This window comes from Artibeus jamaicensis, unplaced genomic scaffold (genome assembly GCF_021234435.1).
Source record: "Artibeus jamaicensis isolate MK-2021 breed Jamaican fruit bat unplaced genomic scaffold, CSHL_Jam_final contig_3174, whole genome shotgun sequence".
NCBI classification, from domain to species: Eukaryota; Metazoa; Chordata; class Mammalia; order Chiroptera; family Phyllostomidae; genus Artibeus; species Artibeus jamaicensis.
The window spans coordinates 1,557,258-1,583,817 of NW_026521738.1; the positions used below are offsets into that span (position 1 = coordinate 1,557,258).

The following is a 26,560-nucleotide window of genomic DNA, read 5'->3' on the forward strand; positions in this document are numbered from 1 at the left end:
AGAATAAATAGTTTTTATTTATTCATTTTAATAAGTAGTCTAGGCAGCTAACACTGCAGAGGGAAGTTTATTCAATAACAGTGAACGATATCAGTGCAGATATACATGATTTCTAATTTCAGTGGGGTCCTTGAAATTTCAGGCCCTGTTATTTGTCTTTATTCTGATCCCTTCTCATTTTCCTGATAGTGAGTCCAACTCTTCACCATTTTCTTTAAGTCTCCAACCTACACCTCACACCCACCACTCTCAGTGAGGAACGTCACTTCCTCTTCCACCAAGAACCTAGGGAATAGCAAGCAACTGATTATCTCAAGTTTCAATCCTACTCTTAAAAGATGCACGTGTGTCTTTCCCACCATGTCTGAGATTCAGTGGTCTTCAGGTATCCTCCCTGTTTCAGACCCTGCAGTTTAGTCCATTTTAACTGTTTCCAATCTTCTCCTTTCTTGTATTTTCTCTACCTTTCTTCTGGCTCCATTTCCACTGTTGATAGATGTAAATAAACTAATCTCCTTGGCCCCTTGTCTAAAAAAGAGAAACCACAAATCTCTTGATCATGTCTTCCTGTAGATACTAACCTATTTCTTTACTGGTTTCTTACTCAAATAACCTTAAAGACTTGTTGTCCCTATATTCTTACTTCTTATTTATCCATTAACCACTGCCATCTGGCTGTATCCCCATGCTCCTGCAAGTCACTAAGTGATGTCCTAGAGGACAAAGCCAGTGGGTACCTTGCAGCACTTCTGCTGGACAGAGGAGCTTCATTTGATCAGATTTATGTTCCTTTCAAATTCTCTCTCCCTCTGGCTTCTGGCTCTCCTTTCATGTCACTGACCAAAGCCAGACTTTTAAATGTTGATGTTGGTTTTAAATTTGGTTCACATCTCTTCTTGCTGCTGATATGTCCTTTGAACAGTTTTACTCACAACCCTCAAATTATGTCTCTAGCCCAAACTCATGTACCATCTACATCTTGGAGACCTACATTTCCCACATTTAAAATGTATTATTTTTTTCTTTCTTTCTTTTTTTTGTAGAGCAGGAAGGGAGGGAGAAAGGGAAGAAGGGAAACATTGATTGATTGCCTTTCGTACGTGTGTGGACCAAGGATGAAACCACAACCTAGGCATGTGTCCTGACCAGGAGTCAAACAAGTGACCAGTCACTTTGCAGGATGATGCCCAACCCAATGAGCCACACTGTCCAGTGCTAAAATATATTTTTTTGCAAAGCTGAATGCTATAGAAAGGAGGCAGTATACCTTGGTGGTTAAGTGTCCAAGTTCTAGAATCAGAATGTTTGGTTTTAAGCCTCAGATCCACCACTCTCCCTTGGTGTGTCCTTTATCTTTCAGGGTCTCAATTTTCTTTTGTGGAAAATAAGAATAATAATAGTACTGATCTCATAAAATGTTCTAAGTTTTTAACGAGATAATACAGGCAAATCACTTATAGTAGTTGCCTGGCACACAGTGAGCACTTGAAAAGTGTGGTCATGATTAGTGTGATTGTTATTATTATAGGACATGGTATCATGCAGGGCCAGCACTGGTGAGGTAGTAACGGGCAGTGTGGTGTCATGTACAGAGAATTCAAGTCTGTTTCAAGAGAGGAATATTCACTATGTCAAGTATTGCTTGGGCTCTTACAAAGTATTAATTACCATTGCGAGGGGTTTCCAAAGATGTCTTAAGTATATGAATATGGTGATGAATGTAAACTTTATGCTGGAAGCAGAAGAGCCATTAGAAGTTTTATTGCAAATGATTGAGAAGATCTGATTTAGATTTTAAGAACAAGGAATGATGATAGGCAAGGTCAGCCCTAGGCAATAATTGGTCAGATAATTGAGAGCAAGTTCCTAAGCTAAGAGATGAAAAAGAGGCACAGGTTTGAGAAATGTTTAGGACGTGGGAACTGTAAGAGTTGGGGCCAGATCAGGTTTGGGAGGTTATTGCACTGTGAAGAAATAGGTTAGTGATATGGTGGATGAACCAGTTGCCCAACCAGAGAGAGGCCCACAGGATGGTATTCCACTGGTGAACCCACTGCAGTCTCACGGCTCATCCTGCAGACAGAGAAGCATGTTTGGTCCCTAGCTGAGAGTTGTTCTGACTCCCAGAGCATGGATTTTACATTAACAAAGCTCCTAAGTACTGCCATATAAAAACTATGTCAATGTATTCATTAATAATGAGAAATATAACTACCAAGTGGAATAGATACTCTTATGGCCCATCAGCACCTTCTCTTTATAGGATAACCTCCTTGGGAAGCCAAGTAGAAATTAAAAGCTGATGGTGAGCGTACTTTCAGAGTAAAAGGAGTTCATGTATGATCTTAATGGCTGATGGGATGGATCAAGCTGCAACAGCCTGAGACACTCTTCCTTATAGGGTATACCAGATGACTGTAGAGATACTACCAAATTTTTCCTGTTGGGATCAGTTTTTACAGATGCCATGCAGACCTCTTCCCTTCTAGGGAAACACAGAGCACAGCCAGTGAAAAGTTTTAGCTTTCCTCCTTTATAATCACTGAGTGGTGGTATCGGTCACAAGCAGCCTCCAGGCAGATGATGCAGGTCTTCTCTTTAGTCCATAGCTTCAAGTTTGCTGTTGGCTAAAGACTTACAATGCCAACTGTGGAGGCCTCTTGGGTTGTAGTTCCTCAGTTTTGTCAGTGGTGATATATAAAGAGAAGGGCATTCCATAGTCTTTTTGTCTGCCCTAATGGGATTTCTTTTCCTTTCCAGCCCACAGCTAAGAATGTCCTTTATTGTCTTCTCTACTCGAGGAACAACCCTAATGAAGCTAACAGAAGACAGGTAAGGATGCTCCCTATCCCACTCATAAAAATGCCCACCTTTTTTTTGAGTAGTTCTCATATTTCTGCCTTATTGGCAGCCTTGACCTGTCAGTCATTTTAATCTAATAGTTCTCTATTTTTACTTAAGCCTTGAATCTTGCACATTGACCCATCTGCTAATTTACTCTGCAATGATTTTGATAGAATTTCCTGATGTTGGTGAAATTTTATAAATGACTAAATTACATTAAGGTAAATCTTACATTTGATTGGTGACTTGGTCTACTAACTTGGAGCAAAATGTTAGCAAACCAAATTCTTGGGGGACTGTATTTTCTTTTATTTAATTAGATTTATTTTGTGGGTTAAGGTTTCAGACATATAATAAGCACATTGTGAGAGAAACAAGAGCTTGAAATATTGACATACATAATTACTAAGCAGGGAATAGAAAAAGAGGGTTTATGATACCACAAAATAAAAGGAGATTTGAATCAGGTGTGGAAAAATGTTGTTGACATAAAAGGATTTGTTAAACCTAGCTTAACAAAAATACTGTTTTGGGTTTTATTACCTATAGATGAAAACTAGCAATAGCAGAGATACTGTCATTTACTCATAGATAGGATGACATATTGAGAGTGGAGATGACAGTTTTGAGGTAAGGACACTTTGCCTACTTTTTGAACAGTGATATGGTCCTCAGGAGAGAAGCACCATGGGGGACACATATGGGAATCATGTAGGGACATGTTACTAAAAAGAGAGGAGGAAGGTAAGTCTAGGGAGGACAGGGAGAATTTTTTCTGTAACATTCTTCTAAAACTGAAAAGGGACTAACAAGATGGATTTTGTACCAACACAGCAACTCGGAGCTAGTCCCCATTTTTTTCCAGGTCTTTGTTTTCCATCTGTAACAAGTAGAGTAGTCTGTACCATCCAGATGTTTTCAAACCCTGTTCCTCTTTCAGCAATATCTATTATACGCATGCATGCCATTGGAGATGTGCAGAGACCCCACTTTAAAACCAGGAGTTTCTTACTCCTTATTAACTGAAGGAGAAACTGAGGCCATATCATATTCCTGAGGATGCCAAACAGAACCCATACTAGACACGGGCCCCACATTTTCCCACTCTATTTTGCTGCCTAATGTTAAAAAACAGAATCATATAGCCCAAGAAATCTATGTGACCTTTTTTAAAATATTGGCCAAGGATTTTAAGAAGCTTTGAGAAAGTGTCTCTATAGTCTGTGTGCTGTATTCAGACTCCTAATCTTTCTCAGCCTTTGAATGATGGTATCCTTTATGCAAAGATGTCTGTCTTTCAGAGAAAACTTCCCCATCACCCATTCTTCACATTTTCCTACAACTCAAGGCTGCTTCATGACGACTCCACTTACTCCATGCCTAAGAGTTTGGCCAAGAGACCAAGTTCACACATCACATCCCTTGTGGATATTTATTCTGTGTGCTCACAGACTCTGAGAAGTAGGGGAGGGTGGAGAGAGAGTCACAAAAAAATTTTTTTATATCTGACAATAATTTTTTCTTTTTCTTTTTATTATTGTTCAAGTACAGTTGTGTCTGTTTTTCTGCCACCACTTTCCCCCTCCCCACCCACTCCTTTGTAAACACTAGTGGAATGCCTAGATTTTCAGAACCACTTGGGTTCTGCTTGTTCAAACTACTCATCAGAATCCTACATTAAATTTAATTTTTTGTGCCTTACCACTGCTTCTAATTCCTGTGCCAAGAAGAAGAGAGAGGTTAGAATCTTCTGTTTGCTGGAAGCAGCATTTCATATTTAAGGGCTGATGATGTAGCCAACAACAGCCAGAAATGCTTTCCTGAAGGCTGTGAGGGTTTCCCATGGCGACTGCTTGGCCTAACCTATGGGTCAGCTAACGATGCATGACATGGTTCACTGAAACATCCCAACCTTCTCTGTGTGCAGATGTGGGCAAGCCATCTCTCCCTACAATTCTTTCCCATGAGATTAACTACAATAATGAGGCTTTCAGAACTTTCAAGCTTGTGCTGTTTCTGAAATATATGATTTTCAGTGTTTTTGTTGGTCACAGGAATTTGTATTTTTTTCTCTGTATCTCATTTCATCTTCACAATATACCTATATGACAGTAAAAATGCATTATTATATGTAGTAACTGAGGAAATACTCAAAGATTTTAAACCTTGTTAAGAACAAGACATGAGTTAGCAGAGACTTTCAAGAAGAGCGAAAGATTTGGGGATAAATCAAAGGAAATAATTGTGAGGGTCATTTCTCCAGCTTTTAACTGCCTTCCTCGATCTACCTGCTTTGTTTACTCTTCTGAGTCCTCCTCAGTGTTTGCTTTTTTATTTGGGTCAGAGTTTTGTTACAATCAGCTTGAGAGATAGCCAGTGGCAGGTTTACTCCACCTGACCTGCACTTAACCTTAATTTTACAGGTAATGACACTGAGATTTAGAGAATTTAGATAACTTGCTATGGTCAAACAATAAAAATGGCAGAACTAGTATTCTGATTCTGGACTCTGGATTCTGGATTCTGGCTTTGGTCCAGTTCACGTGCTTTGTGTTACATCATGTTGCTCTTCCTGGATTTCTTAGCTTTATCCGTTTGCAAAGTAACTGACAAATTATAACAAAACTTTCAGGTTTCTTCACTAGTATAATAAATGATATAGTGTTAATTTAAGTACTGTTAGAGCTAATTATTTCAGTGTTAATTACTGCATATAATTCCCTAAAAACTCCCTGGATGTCTTCTCCTGACCTTAATTGAAATACTTTAACTGTATCATCGTTGGAAATGAGATCATGTCAAGGAAGTCCAACTCTTTAAAATAAATCAGGAATAGATATTAAATTTAATCCAGTGCATTTTTGGCATCTATTGAGATGATGATATTTTTTCTTTAACCTACTAATACAGTGAAATGCATTAAAAGAATTTTTAATATTGGATCATTCTTGCATTTATGCTTACTTATACGTGGTTGTAATATATTATTTTTAAGGTAGAACTAAATTTTACTTCTGCATTTTATTCAGATATTTAGCACCAGTATTCATAATTGTGATTGAGCTACTACTGTTCTTTTTATGACTACCTTTACTTATAGTATTTTCTGTAATTTTTCTTACATATAGATCATTATTTCTTCTAGAATTTATTCTGATGTATGGTATAATGCCAAGATGAATCTTTTTTTCTCCAAATTTTTAGCCAGTTTTCCCAACACTGTTTGCTGAATAGCCTCTTACTACCAATGTGGAAAGTTAACCCCTTTCATAAACTTGGGTCTGTTGCACAGTTTTCTATTCCGATGCACTGCATATCTCTCTGTTCCTATACTAGAACCAAATTACATGTTTTTAAAATTGTTTATTTTATTTTATTTTTTCCCCATCACCAACATCTGGAAGACAAGTTTTTCCTCACCTCTAATGTTGGGTGTAAATCTCCCTGGTCCTTAGTGTTTCCTTTTTTCTTTTTACAATGTGTGGGTTTTTTTTTTTTTTTTTAAGATTTTATTTATTTATCTTTAGAGGGGAAGGGAAGGAGAGAGGGAGAGAAACATCAATGTATGGTTGCCTTTCGTGCATCCTCTGCTGGGAAATGGCCTGCAGTTCCCCTGACTGGGAATCAAACCGCTATTGTCTGGTTTGCAGGCCCTTGCTCAATCCACTGAGCTACACCAGCCAGGGCTACAATGTGTTTTTTAAGTAATATTTATTATGTTTCAAAATATTCTTGGGATTTTCACTTGAATAGTGTGAAAAATACAGAATAGCCTCAACAAAATGGCAATGTATTTTTTACTGTATCTACTTTCTTTTTTTTAAAACTGAATAGAATTTATTTAGTCCAGTTTAAACACAGTTTTCTTTTTTTTTTCCCTAAAATTATTGTCCTCCAAATTGGAGGTAAAGATCCCTAAAAGTGTAGCTAGAGTCTAGCTCCTGGGTGAGGTTGTCTTAATTTAGAAGTTCCCCAGCTTTTAGCAAAAAAAAAAAAATCAATCTGTTCTTTTTGTCTGATCTTGCCAGGTACACTTTGGTCAGGTACATAAAGAGGAAAGACATGCACAAACACATTGTTCAAAAGGTGTATCTACTTTCATATTTAAGGATATGTCAGTTCTCTTGATTGCCCCTCAGTAAGGTTTGTTATTTTCCTCAGATAAGTCTCAGACACTGTTTCCTACCTTTACTTCTGGCACTTTGAACTTTTGCTTCTATTGTGAATGATTTTTTTCTGTTGTATTTTGAAATTACTGTTCACTACAGAGCAGTTAACCTATAATTTGGAGTTCCATGGGCTTTTACTGAACTCCATTAAATGACTTTTTAAAATTTCCAAGTCAGAGAGATTGTAGCTTGTATCAAAAAAGGTTTATGATCCCAAAATTGTTGAGAAAAACTGGTTTTGGGGGAAACTATTGGTTTAACACTCTTAATCCATCATTTTAACCAAACATTTTGCTAGTTTTAGAGTGGTTTTCTAGTAAAATAGTTGTACTATTTGTAATTAATAACTTCTGTTCTTTTTAAAAAATACTTATAGCTATCATATCTTCTTGTGTGTCTTATTACATTGGCTAAAATTTTCCAACTTTAATAGGAATGACATGTGTTTCATTATTATGCATTTTATTGGATATTGACTTCATAGAGATATTTAGTATATTGAGGAATTATTCTTCCAATTTTATTCAAAAACTTTTATCTGAAAAAACGTTATTTTATTAAATGCCCTTTGGTCATATCAAGATAATTATAACTTTCTTCTTTTATTTTCTTTGTCTGTTTGAAAACTTTAAATCAAAAGATTTCCTGATGAAAAATTAACCTTATATTTATGAAATAAATTTTATTTATCATAGTTTATTCTTTCATTATATTTCTGGACTTGATTTAATATAAGCCTTAAGATATTGCTTAGCAATATTTAATCTTAAGAGTCTTAAGGAGTTTTATTTTGTACTATCTTTGTCAGCCTAGGGGTAAAAGGACTAGTATGAGTGTGAAAAATGAATTGGCAGTCTTTTCACATGCATTGGAACATCTTAATGAATATAGAAAGTATGTGTTTGTTCAAGGTTTGATACTACCCAGAGGAAAGAAAACAATCTAAGTCTAAATCATTATTAAAGAAGTTCTTTGACAGTTATCTTAAATTCTTATATGACTTACTGTTACCAAATTTCTTACCTTGAGAAGTGGTAGAAATTACCAGTGTATTGATATTTTCATTTTACAACACACCTCTTTTACTTTTCAAAATCTCTTCTGTATCTTTAGTTATAACCCTTTTTCTACATTCATGGAAAGGTCTTTTTTTTAATTTCCCCATTTGATTAGTCAGCAGTTTAGTCAGTTTCTTAAACTAGTCAGTCTCTTAAGTTTACTAATCAATTCTCATGTATATTTATTTCATTTTATGATTCATTATTTTATTCTTCTCCTATTAATTCCTGTCTTATTCTTATCTTTTATTTCAGCTCTTTTTCTGGTTCCTTGAATTGACAGTTATTCATTATATTTAATTACTTTTTGTTTAATAATAAAGTTTTCATGAACACAAATTGTACTCTAAATCTCATTCTGGTTGGATATCATGTACTCTGACATATACTGTTCTCATTATTGTTTATAATTTTATATTTGATTTAATGTGATTTACAAAGTATTTCACAATTTCCACTTGATTTTTAAAATATTTTTTCAATTTCCATAGGCATTGATTTTTTTTCAGAAAATGTGGTTTATATAATTTCTATTTTTGAAATTTATTAATTTTACTTCTGGCCAAGATGGAGATATAGGTAGATACATTTTGCCCCCTCATACAACCAAAAGAAGGACAACAACGAATTAAAAACAAAAATAACCAGAACTGCCAGAAAATAGAACTGTATGGAAGTCTGACAACCAAGGAGTTAAAGCAGAAACATTCATCCAGACCATTAGGAGGGGCAAAGAGGGGCAGCTGGGCTGGAAAGAACTCACAGCAAGGCAGTGGCTGGAGGACCAGGGCACGTGAAGCAGCAGCTAGCAGAGCAGATGGTCCCACATTTGCATGTGGAAAAACCAGGAGGAACAACTGGGGAGCAAGACAGATTGCACAAACCAGGATTTCAGTACAGTGAAATAAAGCCTCAAAACCTCCAACTGAAAAAACTCGTGGGGGTTGAAGCTGCAGGAGAAACTCCCAGACTCACAGGATAGTCCATTGGAGAGATCCACAGGGTCCTAGAATGAACATAAAACCACCCACCTGGGAATTAGCACCAGAGGGCCTGATTTGCTTGTGGGTAGTGGAGGAAGTGACTGAAGGCCGACCGAGAGCTCAGCCAGCCACACTGTTCCCTCTCGGACCCCTCCACAACATATAACCTCACAACACAGCAACATGGGTTGCCCTGCCCGGTTGAATACCTAAGACTCCACCCCTTATTACATACAGGTGTGCCTAGACAAAAAAAAAAAAAAAAAGTGGCCCAAATGAAAGAGCAGATCAAAGCTCCAGCAAAAATACAACGAAGCAATGAAGAGATAGTCAGTCTATCAGATGCACAGTTCAAAACACTGGTAATCACGATGCTCACAGAAATGGTTGAGTATGGTCATAAAATAGAGGAAGAACTGAAGGCTATGAAAAATGAAATAAAGGAAAATGCACAGGGAACCAGTAGTGACAGAAAGGAAACCATGACTCAATGGTTTGGAGCAGAAGGAAGAAACAAGAATTTGAAAGAATGAGGAAAGGCCTAGGAACCTTCAGGACAACTTTAAACATTCCCACATCTGAATCATAGGTGTGCCAAAAGGAGAAGAAGAGCAAGAAATGAAAAACTTATTTGAAAGCATAATAAAGGAGAACTTCCCCAGTTTGGCAAAGGACATAATTTTGACTTCAGGAAGACCAGGAAGCTCAGAGAGTCCCAAAAAAGTTGGACCCAAGGAAGAACACACCAAGGCACATCATAATTACATTACCCAAGATTAAAGATAAAGATAGAGAGAATCTTAAAAGTAATAATAGGAAAGGAGAGAGTTACCTACAAAGGAGTGCCCATAGGACTATCAGCTGATTTCTCAAAAGAAACCTTGCAGGCAAGAAGGGATTGGCAAACTGGCAAGAAGTATTCCAAGTCATGAAAGGCAAAGACCTACATGCAAGATTACTCTATCCAACAAAGCTATCATTTAGAGTGGAAGGGCAGATAAAGTTCTTCCCAGATAAGGTCAAGTTAAGGGAGTTCATCATCACCAAGCCTTTATTATATGAAATGTTAAAGAAACTTATCTAAGAAAAAGAAGATAAAAAATATGAACACTAAAATGACAACAAACTTATAGCTATCAACATCTAAAAAAAACAAAAACAAACTAATCAAACAACTGGAACAGAAACAGATTCACAGAAATAGAGATCACATGGAAGGTTATCAGTGGGAAGGGGGAGGGAGGAGGATGGGGGAAAAGGTACAGGGAATAAGAAGTATAAATGGTAGGTACAAAATAGACAGGGGGGAGGTTAAGAATAGTATAGGAAATGGAGAAGCCAAAGAACTTCTATGTATGACCCATGGGCATGAACTAAGGTGGTGGCATGATGGTTGGGTGGGGCAGGGCAGAGGGGAGTCAAGGGGAGAGACAAATGGGACAACTGTAGTAGTATAACCAATAAAATATATTAAAAAGTAAAATAATGTTTATTAATTTTGTTGGTGGGCTAGATTATGATTAAATTATATTTATTATCCATGAATGTTAGAAAGTATGCATACTTTGATGAATAAAAGGTTTTACATAAAAATGTATTGACTAAATTTATCAAATATTTTTATTTTTATTCATTTTGTTAGTCTGTGAAGACAAATATTTTAAAACTTTCCCTATGACTATTTTATTTAAATTTCTAACACATTGTCTTATAAATTATATTGTATTTTTAGCTGGCATTTCTTTTTTATGGAATATATTTCCAATCATCTTTAATGCTTTTTAAGTCTTCACCCAAAAATAATATTATAGCTTATTTTTTAATTTCCTGTTATCTTTGTCCACCTATTTACCTTTTACTTTTTGATATTTTGATTTTTCACCAGTGATTTGAAGAGTATAATTTGAAAGAGTATAATTATATTTATTCTAGTAACAATTTCCAGTGAATGTTGCTTGCCTTTATTATGGAAAGAATTAAGAGGGGAGAGGGAAGGGAAGTTAAGGAGAAAAAGGGGGAGGGATTTGGAGGAACAAATAGGAAGGACACAGGGACGAGAACTAAGGGGGGTGGAAATGGGAGGGAGGTGGGGAGCACGGGGTGGGGGAGGCTGGGATGGGAGAAATAGACAAAAAAACTGTACTTGAAAAATAACTAAATAAAATTTTAAATAAATAAATAAATAAATAAAATAATAAATAAATAAATAAAGGATCTCTCTAAATGTTAAAAAAACTGTAAAATATCATGCAAATATAGGTTATTCTCACTCATAAACAGAAGGACAGTGACACCTTCAGGGAGCAGTCTTGTTTAAATGGCACTTAAGAAGTAGAACTTAACTAGTGGTAATTAATAATTACATATATTTAAGACTATTTATGAAAACTTATATGAACTTAAATAAGATCCTTTTATTAAGAACTAGCCAATAAAAAATGAAAATGTAATAAAAAAGAATTAAGTAATATCAACCTATTCTCCTTGTTGAATTTCTTAAGAAATATTTGCATTATGTTTCATAAACACACACACACATACACACACATATATATTTCAATATTTGAAGGTTTTATTTTAAATTTTTCAATTGGCAAAGGTCTGTTTTCTGGTAAAATTTTCCAGGAAAATTTTCTGATATGTAAATTAAAAACTTTCTGAGTCCAAGCTTATTTGAGAATTATTGTCATTCATCTCCAGGTAAATATTTTAATTAAAAATCAAGTTCTTATGTTCTGACTATTTTTTCTGTATATTTACTAGTGATAATTGCACAATGACACAATGACACTTGCATATATTCTAGTCTAAATTGCATATAAAAAAGGAGGGTTGCCAATTTAGTACATTTCTGCTTTGCATGTAGTTATTGTCCCCTCCTGTATGCTTGTAAAAAATATTTCTTTTTACCTTTGAAATTAATAAAAAGTCGAGTGTATGTCTAGGTGTGGGTTCACATGACTTGTGTATAATACTTTGTATAGGACTTGAGCTCCATCTGACAACTTAATAAGCTTCTTCAGCTTAAGAATTTTTTATTGCCTTTATTATTAGTTTTTCTTGACTGTTCATTATATTCTTGAACTTATCCAACAATTCTTTCATATTCTATTATTTAAATCTCTATAATTGTCTTTGAGTTCTTAGTGAATGTTTTACTCTAGTCTTGTATTTCATCAATTTGTCTTTTTTTATTGTGGTAAAATATACATATCATAAAACTTTTACTATTTTAACTTTGTAAGCATGCAGTTCAGTGGCTTAAGTTGTGCAACCATTACCACTATCCAGCTCCAGAACTTATCCATCATCCTACACTGAAACTCCCCCCAAGTCCCGGCAACTTTTCTTCTACTTTTTATGTCTACAGATTGGAGTCATATAATATTTGTCCTTTTGTTTCTCGTTCATTTTATTTAGTGTGTTTTCAAGGTTCATCCAAGTTGTAGCCTGTCTTTGAATTTCATTTCTTTTCAAGGCAGAATAATATTCCATTGTATGTATATATCACATTTCGTTAATTCATTCCTCTGATTTTAGTTTTTGAGGAATTGCCATATTGTTTTTTATAGCAGCTGTACCATTTTACATTTCTACCTATAATCCATAAGGATTTCAATATCTCCACATCTTTTTTGACACTTGTTATTTTCTGCAGTCTTTTTTATAACAGCCATCCTAATGGGTGTGAGATGGTATTTTATTATGATTTTTATTTGTATTTCATTAATGATTAATGATGTTGAGTACCTTTTCATGTGCTCATTCACGCATTTGTGTATCTTCTTTGGAAAAATGTCTATTCAAGTCTTTTGCCCACTTTTTAATTGGGTTGTTTTTTATTATTGTTGTTGAGTCTAAGTGTTCTTTATATATTCTAGATATTAATTCATTATCTAATATATTATTTGCAAATATTTTCTCTCATTCTGTGGGTTACCTTTTAATTCTCTTTACCATGTCCTTTGATGCACAAAAGTTTTAAATATTGATGGAATCCAATTTATCTATATCTTTCTTCCCTTCCCTTCCCTTTTCTTTCTTTTTAGAGATAAGGTTAGAGAGAGAGAAAGAAAGGGAGAGAAACATTATCTTTTGCTTCTTACACACATGCTCCCAACCAGGGACCAGACCTGTAACCTAGGCACATGTCCTGCTTGGAATTAAGCCTCTAAATTTTTCTTTTGTTGCCTATACTTGGTGTCATATCCCAAGAAATCATTGCCAAATCCAACGTCACCGAACGCTTTCCCTGTGCTTTTTTTCTAAGAATTTTAAAGTTTTATCTCTTACATTTATGTTCTAGATTCATTTTGAGTTAACTTTTGTATGTGTTTTAAAATAAGATTCCAACTTTATTCTATTGCAAATGAATAACCAGTTTTTCCAGCACCACTGTTGAAGAAAAGATTGTCATTTTCCCATTGAATGGTTGACACCCTTGCCAAAATTAATTGACCAGATATGCCAAGTTTTATTTCTGGGTTCTCTATTCCATTGGTCTATGTTTCAGTCCTTAATGCCAGTACCATATGGTTTTGATTACTGTGGGTTTGTAGTAAGTTTTGAAATGAGAAAGTGTGAATCTTTCAACTCTTTTTCTTTATCAAGATTCTTTTGGCTATTTGGAGCCCCCTTGGGATTCCATATGAATTTTAGGATAAGTTTTTCTATTTCTGTAAAAAAATGCCATTGGAATTTTGATAAGGATTGCATTGAATCTATAGATTGCTTTGAGTGGTATTGTCATCTTAACAGCATTAAGTCTTCTGATCCATGAACATGGGCTGTCTTTCAATTTATTTATGCCTTTAATTTCTTTCATCACTATTTTATATTTTTCAGTGTCATTTCATTTTTGAACTAACAAATAATGTCTTTCAGCCCTATGAATATTTTCCTGATCCCGAATCTTTTCTTTCCTGTGTATGTGTGTATGTAAGTGTGACACTCTGCTGTTGTGTCAGAGATGGAATAGCTTCATCATGAGTGTGGATGGGAATTATTTTCTATTCCTTATTTAAGTTTGTTTCAAGGGGAGATTTTCTCACATTCTTCAAATTGGTCCTGTTCTTTCCAACTTCTGAGACATTTCCTTAGTATAGTGACTCAAAAGAGAAACAGCTAAGTTGTTCAGTACTGGGTGTTGGAGTAAGTTCTATCAGACATCATGTAAACAAATCTTTGTTGAAAATGTTAGGATGCCAGGTGAAAGAAGATAGGACAATTTGGATATATATAATACAGTTTTTTCTTGGAAAGGCTGAAGACCCAGTAGTATATCCAAGGTAGGGAAGAAGCAGAAGCGAAGGAAGATGGTCAGGTGTAGAACCTATCACTGTTGGTCACTGTGTCAAGAACCTATCCTACCACCAATCACAGGTTTTTCTTCTCATGGTTTGGAATTCCAGGCTGGTAGGATCCCCCCCTCACCATGATCTTAGCAGCTCCAGTTTGTGCAGGAGTCCTTCCAAGTGTTGGCATGCTTACCTATTTTCCAGCAGTGAAAAACACTTCCCCCTATTATAGTAGTTTAAGCTGCTTCTGTGTCATTTTGGAAACAAAAGGTGCTTAAATGTGTAGACCTGGATCACTATCTTCAACTGAAAATTTCACCTTTCTTCAAAACTTTGCAAAATTATAAAACAAAGCATAACAAAACAAGTCAAAGAGTTATTATGCCTTATCCAACCCACTGGCTTATTTCATTAAGGAGAATCATTCTCAGAGAGATTGAATTATTTGCCCAAATTTAGATAAGTAGTCATTGGTAGTGAAAATTATTTCAAATTCACAAAATTAAAATGTTTAAATCCACTGATTTTTTCCCTGCTATATTGCATAGCTTACCTAATTCATTGCATATGTATGCATACTGCTGTTTTTTGTTTCTCATCTGTGGAAACATTTACTATGGACATGTGCAAATGCATAGATGCATATGGATTTGTTTGAGTCTGTTTATACTCTTTTATTAATGGCTTGTTATATACAAATACCCTAGAATATTTTTCTCAACTATAATGAGAGAAAATGATAATACCTACTCTGTAAGGTTATAGAAACTATATTTTTATAGAAAACTATATATTTTATAGAAAATATATCAATAACTATATTTATATAGTTATTATAGAAACTATATTTTTATTATATGTATTATATAGATGGGGATACTGAGACAGAGAAGGCTGAAAACCAGTCTGCTATAAAAGTGTAGGAACCTTGATTCAAACTCCAGCATGATGGCCCCAATGTCCAAACCCTCAATCACTGTACTATAGGGTTTCCCACAAATTTACTATTATATATAGTTTTAAGTTAAAAACAAATCCCATTCACAGTTCACCACCCCAGACCCTCTGGCTTCTTCCAGAAAACAGTTCCCTGAGAGCATATGCCTTCTACACATTTTATCTTCATGGTCTCTTAACAACTTCAGCTTGGAAATATTCCTCACAAAGAGGTAAAGAGGTAGCATCAGCATTTCAGAGGCGGGGTTAAGAGGTTAAGTGCCTTGCATATTGCTTAAGAAGTTGGAGTGAAAGCCAAGAACGCTTGGCTCAGACTGCTGAGTGGAAACCCGGAGACCACACTTCTGTATCCCTCTCAGGCATCTTCTGGTTTGGTTGGGAGTGTGGTTTTGCCATTAGTGTCACAGGGGAAAATGACATATTCTGAACGCACTGCTTGATTCCTGGAGCAGAATGATTATAGGCTGTCATTCCCAAGAGAAAGTTCTAAAAGCCTTTTCTAAATTTAAAACTAAGAGAGAAAAAACTTTTCAGATCTTTTATGCTTGAAAAAACCTGGATTTGTTTCATTTCGAGATACTGTTCATTTCAATGCAAGAAGATTTGACGACAAACTTAAGAGAAACAGAGCAGAGCAATTCTTTACTCTCTTGTCCTGTTGATTATGAGATATCATGGGGTCTGAGTTCTTAAGAAAGTACTTTACTTTTATGTGCCTCTGAGTTTTAATCTGTAAAATGAATATATTAATAGTCCCTATGTCATAGAACTGTTGGAAGAATTCACAATGCCAGACATACAGTAAGTTTCCTGGTTATTATATAGTTGTTGGGGTTTTGACAAACAACTAAGGAATTACCCCAAATTCTCCTGTACACACCACACTTAAGTCATCATGGCATGTCCAACAGTAAGTCAAAGAGTGAGACCCCAGATCTTCCTGGCCTACCTCTTCTGAAGTGCTTAGCATTTGGCTCTCTGTCTCTATACAGAGGCATGTAGGTAGAAAATGCAGCTGCAGCATGAGACTGCATAGAACTTAGTGCTTCCTTTGATGCTTCTAGAGAGACCTCTTCTGAACAGGAGCACCCAGGCAAAGTCTAGAGAAGAAATTGTCTGAGGGCTTCTCATACTGAGTCTCAATGATGATAAAAAGAGTTGCCTTGAAGCAACTCAGCAGGTCTGGGACCAAACTGATTGATGAGAGTAGTGATGTGGTCCAGCGCTTCTCACACTCTTCCCTGTTTGTAGGAGAAAGTAAAAGTGCACTTCCAGGGTCCTAGGGTATAATTTGAAGTGGTTTATCAAAAGCGAGAAAATTGTTCAGGAGCCCTTTTCCTCTTTAAAAATGCATGTGCATTTGTATTTTATTCCATAATGTTCTATTTTTATATAAAAATCATGTTGAGTTCTTTCTCAATTTTTGGAGTATAATTTAATGTACTCCAGAAAGTAAATAAATAAATAGATAACATATATTTTGTATGTATCCTTTGTCTTTGTATATGGTACACTGTTCTATACCTGGTTTAGATACCAAGAATATAATAGACACAATACAGACTTTGTACCAGGACCAGCGTGAGGTCCAGTCTGGGCTCCACCCAGCACCTGCATGTTACCACACTCCTCTGAATCTGCTTTCTCTTATGTACAACGAAGATAGTCATGCCCACCATATGGTGTCATTGGGAGGCTTTTGTGAATTAGTGCATAAAAAGTGCCCAGCGGAGACCCTGGCACAGTATAGAGACTCAGGAAATGTTACTTCCTCACCCACTATCCCTCATGTGGAAAATATATTTAAAGGATAAAAATGGACAGAGCAGCATTCAGAAACATCCTTGTCAGGATGAAGCCAGCAAGGCAAATTTTAGAAGTAGTCAACAGAACCAAAAAATCACAGGTACGGTTCTTATATCTGAACCTAGGCAGCCAAAACCAAGAGATTTTCTGTGACTCTACTACTGGTCAACTCAGGAAGCTCCACAATGGAAGCACCTTGCCTTCCATCACCTAACTTAGACAGAGTGGGGACTTGAACCTTCAGTTTAGCACTGCCTCCTTATGAACTGCAAGTTCAGCCTTTGCTACTTACCCTCAACAGTTTTTAAAACATCGTTAAGTATTTGAGTGTAACAAAAGTGTACAAAGGGTAATGAATAGTCATCATCTGCCACAAGGCTAATGAAATAAAATGCTACAGGTATTGGCATGTCCTGTGTATACTCCCCTTTTCCTCATCAGAGGTAATCACTATCCTGAGTTGGGGGTTTATCCTGAGTTTAATAGATTTTGTATATTTTATACACCCATGACCAATATATTATATTTTTCATGTTCAATTTTATAATGAATGGTCATATTGCATTTTTATTAAACTTGTTTTTTTATGCTTAACATTATGTTTTTGAGACTTTTTCTGTGTAGATACAGACAGCTATGTTTGGTTCATTTAAATTGATGTGTACTTTTCTATTGCATCAGGTTTTTTATTACATTAATGTTCCATCATGTACTTAATTGTTCTCCTGCTCATAGACAGTTAATTTGTTTCTAACTTTTTGCTGTTCCAAACAAAGTTTCAGTGAACATTCTCATACTTGTCTCCAGGGCAGGGGGTCAGAAGCAAGAATTTCTTTATGATATACAACTAGGGATTGAATTGCTGGGTCTTACAATATGTGAATATGTAACTTCACTGGACATGGTTTAATTGGTCTCCAAAGGGGCTGCACCAATTTACACTCCTACCAGTGACTTATAAGAGTTCTCAATGCCCCAAGCTCTCCTACTGTCTGGTATGATTCTAGTCTAACTCTTCTTGAACAGACTGTGTCCAAATATGACTTGTGGGTTTGAATTATCTAGTATGGACCTAGTGTAGCCTACCTACTCCCACCTGCAGCCCAGTATTGCTTTGATGGGTAATGGAGAAGTTCTTTGGAGAGAGCTGCAGGCTCTGCCAGCCCATACTAAAAAGGGGACCAAAACAGATCTCCTACACTGAGGCTGTCTATTTCAGAGATTGTGGAGCTGCTTTCAGCTCCATTTCCTGAGAAATATGGTTCAACTGGGGGAAAAGGGTTAGTGATGTGAAATATCTTACAGGGATTTGTTTCAAAAGCCAAATGGTGCCATATGAAATGCATGGTAAAAAAAAAATTGTACAAGTGGGTAACCAACCAAAATAGAGTGGCAAAAAGAGAAGTCTGGGCAAATTCATCATGTTGCCCTCTGATTGAACCATCACTCCTGTTCTTTATGCCAGCTTAGGCTGCAGCCTTTGGAAATTAGTCGATGGGCTCCCCGTAGTGAATTTCAGTTACCAATCTGCACTTGACCCCACGTCACATCGTGAACTACTCCTGTCTGCCAAGTGTGGCCTCTCCACTTCCCAGCTGACATCCAGGTTCTGTTTCTACTCACTCTTTGTCACCCCCAAAAAATCTGACACACCACTCTGAGCTGGAAGGGAGCTGGTAGATCTTATAGTTCCATACCTTCATTTTACATTTGAGAGAGCTGAAGTTGAAATGCCTAGGAAGTGACAGAACTAATATTAAATTCCAAGTCTTTCTTCCTTCAAAGTCCAGGCAACTTTGGATGGCACTGAAGTCTTGAAAAGAATGAACTTACCTTAAGACTATAAGTGTCAGGATGTGGCGGAGAGGGTTGGGGTGTCTGATTGAGTACTAAGGTACTTCAAATTTTAGAGTGGTAGAAGAGAAGGAAAAGCCTACACAGAAATATGAGAAAGAGCAACTGATGAGGAAGTTGGAACAAATGTCTTGTAATGAAAATCTCAAAAGAGGGCATTTTAAATTGAGGGAAAGGTTAAGAGTATCTATTGCTCCAAGATGAAGCTGGAAAAGTAACCAATGTATTCTCAATCAGGAGATCACTGGGGACCTAGACAAAAGCAGTTTCAGCAGAATTATAGAGATAAGAGGCAGAGCAAAATGGGTTAAAAGGTGAGAAATTCCAATTTTTAAGTGAGGAGTAGAGACATATTTGGCCCATTGTCTAATAAAAAGCACCCCAAACCAGGAGAATGTGAAACAAATCCACAAAGCTCATTATTGAGAAAACTAAGAAATAATTAAATCATAAAACCATTATATATGAGAACACAAAGAAGAGTGGCAAATGATATAAGCAGTGTGGAGAAAAGGCGAATATAATCTTGCAGAAGAAGTTACTGAAGAGGTACAAGCCTTGAAGCCTTGCAGAATGCTGGAAAGCTCAAAACCTGGAACTGTCAGATACTGTAAAAGCCAAGGAAGGGCTATGTGGTGGAAACTGGAATATTGTTTAAAAGTTTATCTGAGGAAGCTATTCAACCTTCAGAAACCACTCCCGTCCACTACAGTCCAAAAGTGACCCTTTCTCTAGCTCCACCAGAGAAGAGTCTATTCTCTGGCAAAATTAAACAAGAATGGTTTCACAGTCAGGCACCAAGCATGGGAGATTATAGAGACATCTGCAAAGCAACCGTTGCTGCTTCCAGCTCTCCCCTTGTCATTCCACAATGAACACCCAAGGAAAGAGTTTGAAAACCACTTCTCTGTAGAAATAAATATCTCAGAGAGGGAAAAAGTTACATATGCTTATATTTGAGGGTCCTTGACAAAGCAGAGGATCCCCAACAAAAGAGGCTGTTGACAAAAGCTGGTCATCCACCAATGGGAATGCCTGCCATGATGCACACAGGGCTTCTAACAAGCCATGTAGTCTTGCTCATTCACTATGAAATATAGCCAGAGATCACTCCATGTTTTTCAAGTACTTTTTCAAGAAGTTGTGAATAGGAGTGCAAATAAATTGGTCAATAGCTGGAGGGAATTGTGGGGTCACAGAAGGTTAGTCTTTTTCAGATTAGAGATACTTGAGTGTATTTATATGCCGGTAATAAGCCAGTAGTAGTTTTCTTCCTGATTTGAGACATATGTGGAGTTGCAAACATTTAGAAGAAGACTTTATATTTTGCCTGCTTCTGGTTAGGATGTGAAAACCTTCATTTCCATGGTCAACCAGAAAGACCCAGACAAAATAGAATTCATATGTTTCTGTGGAGCTAGTGAACACACAGGAAGCACTGATGAACTGAATTAGTGGGAAACAAGCCCTTCGGAGCTGAGCAGGGATCTGCAGAAGCTTCCATGCTTAGGGGTGGGTGCCTGATCTCAGTAAGAGCAATTGGAAAAGTAGGTCAGCTATGAACCAAGACTCTGCAGGGAGAAGGAAATCCAGCTGAACCTCAGGCAATGTTGAGTGCCAGGAAGGTGGATTATCTGAAAGAGCCCCACATGAAAAAAGAAATCTATCAGCCTGACACCTCTATTACTGCCTCTCCCACACCTCTTTTCTGCATTGTTCCAAGAAAACAGCACTGGAGAAGTTGCTGAAAAGTACAGAGAAATTGCATAATCTTATGGATTCTTGCATTGCTTGGATTCTGGAGTTCTACCAGGGTAAAATCCAAACATCAAGCAAAAATATATGAAGCTGCACGTAACCACCTCCCAGGTCAAATACTAAAAAGACCACAAAGGCAGGGGAGGGCAAAAGGCAGGGAGTTGCATTAATAAGAGGGAATATACTCTAATTAAAGCTGTGGCCCAGCCCAAGATCAACCTAATTCAAGGAGGATCTACATAATCAGTCCCTCATGATAAAAAGCTTACACTCTGCAATAAGTAAACAAAACAAATCAATATTTTATCTATGTCTCCACTGCTTTTTTCCTACATGTCTGAGATACACACTTTAAGATTGTAAGACATGGGAAAAGGCAGGATAATGTAACCCATAATCAAGAAAACATGGCAATGGAAGCAAACCACAGATGACTTAATTATTGGAAGTAGCAGAAAGAGACTTTAAAGCAACTATTATAAACATTTTAAAGAATTTACAGAAAAAGGTGAGTATAATGTAGGAAGACATGTGAAATCAGAAAAACACTCAAACAACCCAGAGAAAACCATGGAACTGAAAAATACAATATCTGCAGAAAAGGGATTATTGGACTTCAAAACAAGTTCATGTAAGTTATCTAAACTGAAAGAGAAAAGGAAAATATTGGGAGGTGTGGAGACTGAGCCAGGTCTATAATTTGTGGGTTAATATCAAGTGGTCAAATGTATGTGTAACTGGAACATCAAATATGGTATTCTATACAAGATCCAAGAAGCTTAAAGAATCCCAGGCAGGACAAATACAATGAAAGTATCACCTAAGTGTATCGAGTCAAATTTCTGAAAACCAGAATAAAGAGATAATCGTAAGCTCAGTCATAGGGGAAGGAGAAAAGACAGACTACAAACAGAGGAACAACAATGAATATCACTTATTTCTCATCAGAAAAGAGCACATGCAATTCAGAAGACAAAAGATTAATATCTTTAGAAAATAAAGTCAAATTTGAACCTTATATTCAGTGAAAATATCCTTAAAACTGAAGGCAAGATTAAACTATTTTCAGAGGGGGAAAAAAAACCTTTAAAAAATCATCACCAACAAATCTACACTACAAAATAATAATTACTAAAGGAATTCATGCTGTAGGAAAGTGATACCAGGTGTAAACTAGACCTTACAAAGGGGAAAGGTAACAAATGACGAATATTTTCTTCATTCCACAAAATGACAAATAATAACACCTCTATAAGGTTTATTACATACATAGAAATAAAATATATAAACACAAAGGATGAAAGGGGATTATGTAGAAATATAATGTTAGAGCTTTCTTCCATTATATGAGAAGTGTTATAATATTAACTTATGGTAGCCTATGATAAAATAAGGATGACTATTGCAATCCATAAAAGAACTGCTAAAATGGAACCAAAGAGAGGATGTTACTATAGATCCTACAGATATTAAAAGAGGATAAAGGCCTGGCTGGTGTGCCTCAGTGGATTGAGTGCCAGCCTGCAAATCAAAAGGTCACTCACTCAATTCCCAGTCAGGGCACATGCCTGGGTTGCAGGCCAGGTCCCCAGTAGGGGGCGCATGAGAAGCAACTGCACGTTGATGTTTCTTTCCCTCTGAAAATAAATAAAATCTTTATAAGAAGATAAAGAGATATTAAGAATAACTATAGAAATAAACCCAACAATTACAAAGAAAATAAATATCTTTGCATGTTACTGTATATAAATTGTATCTCACTTAGAAATATATAGAAAAATTATCATTGGTTCAATATATACCTTCTGTCATTAATCATGTTGGCCTCTTCGTAGGTAAAAGTCTCAAAGACACTGTGACGTACATACATTGTAAACAGGTGATTACGGTTGGTTGTGGAATTTCAGGGATCTAAAAGTAGCAGCGAAGTGTCTAATTAATCTTATGTTTTTCTGTTTTGTTCCACTCCATGTTTTTGTAGTTAACACTAGAGTCAGAAGGTCCTCTGGAAGTGTGAATGCAGCATTAGTGGTGATAGTGCTGTGTGTTCACTATGTAAGTTGAGGCTGCAAAAGCAACAACTGCAGGGCATTTGAGAAAAGTCCAATTCCACAGAACCTCTTTTCTTAGAGGCAAGAAATCAACAGCGTAAAGCTGCTGTTATTTGAGGAGGGCCAGGGGTGGAAGCTGTTTTGCAGCAGGAACATCACTGGGATGGATACTTGGGAGAAATGGTTTTTGAAGAGCTTCCTGATTTGTTCATGTGTGTTCCTCTTTTCATCAGCATATATTAAAATGTGACAACACAGCTAGAATTCCAAAAAATAATCTCCGTGAAGCTTAGAAAAATTCCCAGGGCCAAGGAAAAATCCAGCAGACACTGCCCCACTTCGCCCCAGCCCCCATCCCTACAAATCAGAGCAGTGCTGGGTGCAGGACGCAGGCTCAGTAAACAGTTGTGGAAATGAATGAATGGACTGATGAATGTGCCCTAACCAGGACCATTCATTTAACAACATATCACCCACTGTAGGCCCATAATTAAGTGCTGCAGGGGTTGCAAAAGGAACACAAGACATGTGGCCTGAGAACCCTTAACGTCTAAGCAAGAACACTGGCAGACACGTGAAACCACCAAGGAAAAAAGGAGACTCTTTAATAGCAGCCTGGCTTTGTAGGACTCCCAGCCTCTCTCATTTCCCAGGAAGATAACATTTCATTTGGTAATAACCAAGTCCTCAGAGAGGTTCTTATCAACCCCTTTAACAAAGCTCTCTCCCAATTTTCTTCCATTTCTAAGAGAGCATAACAAGATAGGCCCTTATTAATAGTTTTATTGTCCCAGAATTAAAATGACCCACCACTCCCATGAAACCATCTGTTTTGTTTGCTTTGATGTTGTGGGTGCGAAGAGAAGCCAAGGAGTAGGGAGGTGGGGCCCTAAGTCATTTGCTCTTTGGAGAAGTAAGGGTGGCATCTGGGGGGGTGTGATCACTGCTTGGGACTGGCGAGTTTATATCTTGCCACACACAAAGCATCAAGGATAAGGACAGTTTGCAAAACAGCCTTTGCTTATTCTGGTACCAAAAAAAAAATTAGAAAACTCAAGAAAATACTTGTAAAGAAAAGGAAATAGGCTTAGGGAAAACACCCCAGTTCCCAGACTTTATTTGGCAGGGAAAGAAAACAGTGAAGCCAAGGAACCTTTCCCATTCCCCAAATATGCCCTTCTTAACCCTCTTTTTAAACTCCAGTCTTAACTCAATATTCCAATATGTATTACCAATATGTCCCAGACCTCACTAGTCCATGACCTAACAGTAAGACCACATAGACTTTTTTTTCACATTTACTTTTAATGTTCAATCCCCTCCCTGTTAGTTGTCGGAAATCAGCTTCCTCCCCGATAGTGTTTCCCAGGCGTTCTGAAGTGGTTCACAGCACCACTTCTCTGGTCAAGAGCAAGCCTTGATTTTCCTATCCCAGCCTCACCTCCATGCCACCTTGTCACTGCCATTTCCCTCATGAAACTGCCGCGGCCAAATGATGGCCCGTGCCACCCTCTGCCCCCAATGGGAGACCTTGTTGGAGAACACCATTCTCATTATTTCCCTTCCTTCTAGTGCACAGATATGTGCCCATTTTCATTACCAAACAACAGAGTTGAAATCAGACTTTGCCCTTTGATGGGATTTATTGAAATACGGGGGTAACATAAAGATGTACAACATAGAGAATGGTGCACATGGGCACAGACCTAGTTACCAGGCCTGTTCCTGCCTGGCCTCCCTCCACGTGGCCAAGTGAAACTAATCGCTGGCCAAGGCTGACATCTCAGGATGATTAATAATGGAGACACCTGCTCCCTCCTCTACCTCTTCAGTGTATCTGTTGAATGTCTAGAACGGTCCGGACATTGGAGTAGACACAGGAGACAAACACAGGAGATACAGTGGAGACCGAAACAGACATGGCCCCGATCTCAATGAGTTTAAAGTCTGGAAGTAGGAAAATAAAAGCTAAACAAAGGATTACATAATTAAATGTTATAAAAAACTTCCCAAGTGCTATAAAGCAAAGGTTGTGGGTTCCATGAGGAAATCTAATTGAGGGAGCTAATCTGAGTTGAATTCAGTCCCAACTTACATGTCTATTGCTCAAATAAGGCTACTTTGAGCTATAGACATGTAAGTTGGCACTGAAGGCTGGGTAAGAATTTGCCCAATTAAGAGCCAGGTAAAGATTCTCCACAATCCCCTGGCAGCACTGCGGGCAGATAGGAAGGGTCTGTTGGAGAAGGAGCTCAGGGAAACCAGTGGGGCTCAAGTGAAGAGGGTGGAGGTGGAGTGGTGCCTGATGAGGCTGTCAGGGAGGTACCAGGGGCCAGAGCAAGGACTGGGGAGTTCATCCCCAATGTAACCGACTGCTGTTGAAGGGTTTTGAGCAGGGGAGTGAATGGACTGTTTCGACCAATATTTTAAGAACCTTCATTCATGCGGAGAATGAATGGAAGAGGGGTAAGAAGGTGGTCAAAAGATAGCTAGTGACTTGCCCAGTGGTCTAAGCAAGAGGTGATGGTGGCTTAGACCATGGTGTTGGCAGAAGAGATGAAGTCAGAGCTTAGAGTATAACTAACTGAATTTGATGATAGATTATGTAGGGGAGAGAGGAGAGCCAAGGTAGGGTCAAGGAAGTCTTCTTGTTTTTGACTTGGGCAACTGGGCATGTGGTCTGATATCTGGGCACTAGTAAGAAAATCAAACAATAATCTGCACGTTTCCCAAAGTGTGAATTAGCTGGCCTTCATTAGTCCACCCGGGAAGCATAAGTGGCCCAGGCCAAGGGAAGGCTCGGGTAAACCCTTATTCAGTTTGTCTGTTAAACGCTCCAACAGCCTGGCAATCCAGCCTCACCCATGGCTACCCCATTACATCAGTTTTAACAAAACGTTAGTTTTACATTAGACTTCCTTCCAAAGCAATTGCCAGAATAGACAGTAAAGTCAGTTTGAATGAATAAACTTCATTCATTCATTCAAAAAACAAACAGTCTATCATGGTGATTGAAAGCAAGGCCTCTAGGTTCAAATTCCACCTCAGTCACTTAGTAGTTAAAGCAGCTTTAGGAAAGTTCCTTAGCTTCTCTGTGACTCAGTTTCCTTTTCTGTGAAATGGAAATAACTAACTGTGTTGTCTATTAAAAAGAGCAGTTATAAGGCATAAGTGAATCAATTGTGTGTGGTATCTTTTCAACAGAGCTTGGCACACTTAAATACTCAGTGGTGTTAGAAATTGCTGTTGCTCTCCACTAACTCAAGTGTTAACCGAAACTTCCCACTTCTCGAGCACTGCCGTGTGCTGGGAGACTGCTTGGCAGAGTAGAAAGTTTCAAGTCTCTGATTTTCTGCCTAACCTCTCTGAACCCACTGTTTCCCCTATAACATGAGGGCAATATTACCTGCCTACCTTGAGTGGTTACTGTGAGGATGAAAGCAAATCTTTGTGCAGGGCTTTCTACAGAGTGGATGCTTAATAAAATGTTGGGTTCTTTCTCTACTCAAAAGAAGCTTCCATCCCTAACTTTAACAGTGCACCTCAAACTTTTCATAGGCTTACAGTTTTTTAATAAAGTTAATGTTTTTCGGAAATTACACTTTCTTGCCTTCTGGGCACAGTATGGGGCCCTTTAAAAGACAGGAACACATCTTACATCCCAGAGAGAATGGTCCACAAAGATTCCATCTGATCCCCAGACCGTTCATGTTTCCCACTCTCAGCCGGGCCCTTTCCTAATGCCATAACCCACTTCCTCTTCCTGCCCCAAGGCCACCTTGA

At 37.4% G+C, this 26,560-nt stretch overlaps 1 protein-coding gene across 1 annotated transcript in view; it reads left to right on the forward strand.

Annotated features, from left to right (window-relative positions):
• Positions 1-26,560, forward strand: part of ANTXR1 (ANTXR cell adhesion molecule 1) — a 232,490-nt gene that overhangs the window by 34,607 nt on the left and 171,323 nt on the right. Inside the window, exon 3 of the mRNA XM_053663393.1 lies at positions 2,761-2,832. Coding sequence (XP_053519368.1) covers positions 2,761-2,832 — 72 coding nt within the window. The remainder of the gene's footprint in view (positions 1-2,760; positions 2,833-26,560) is intronic.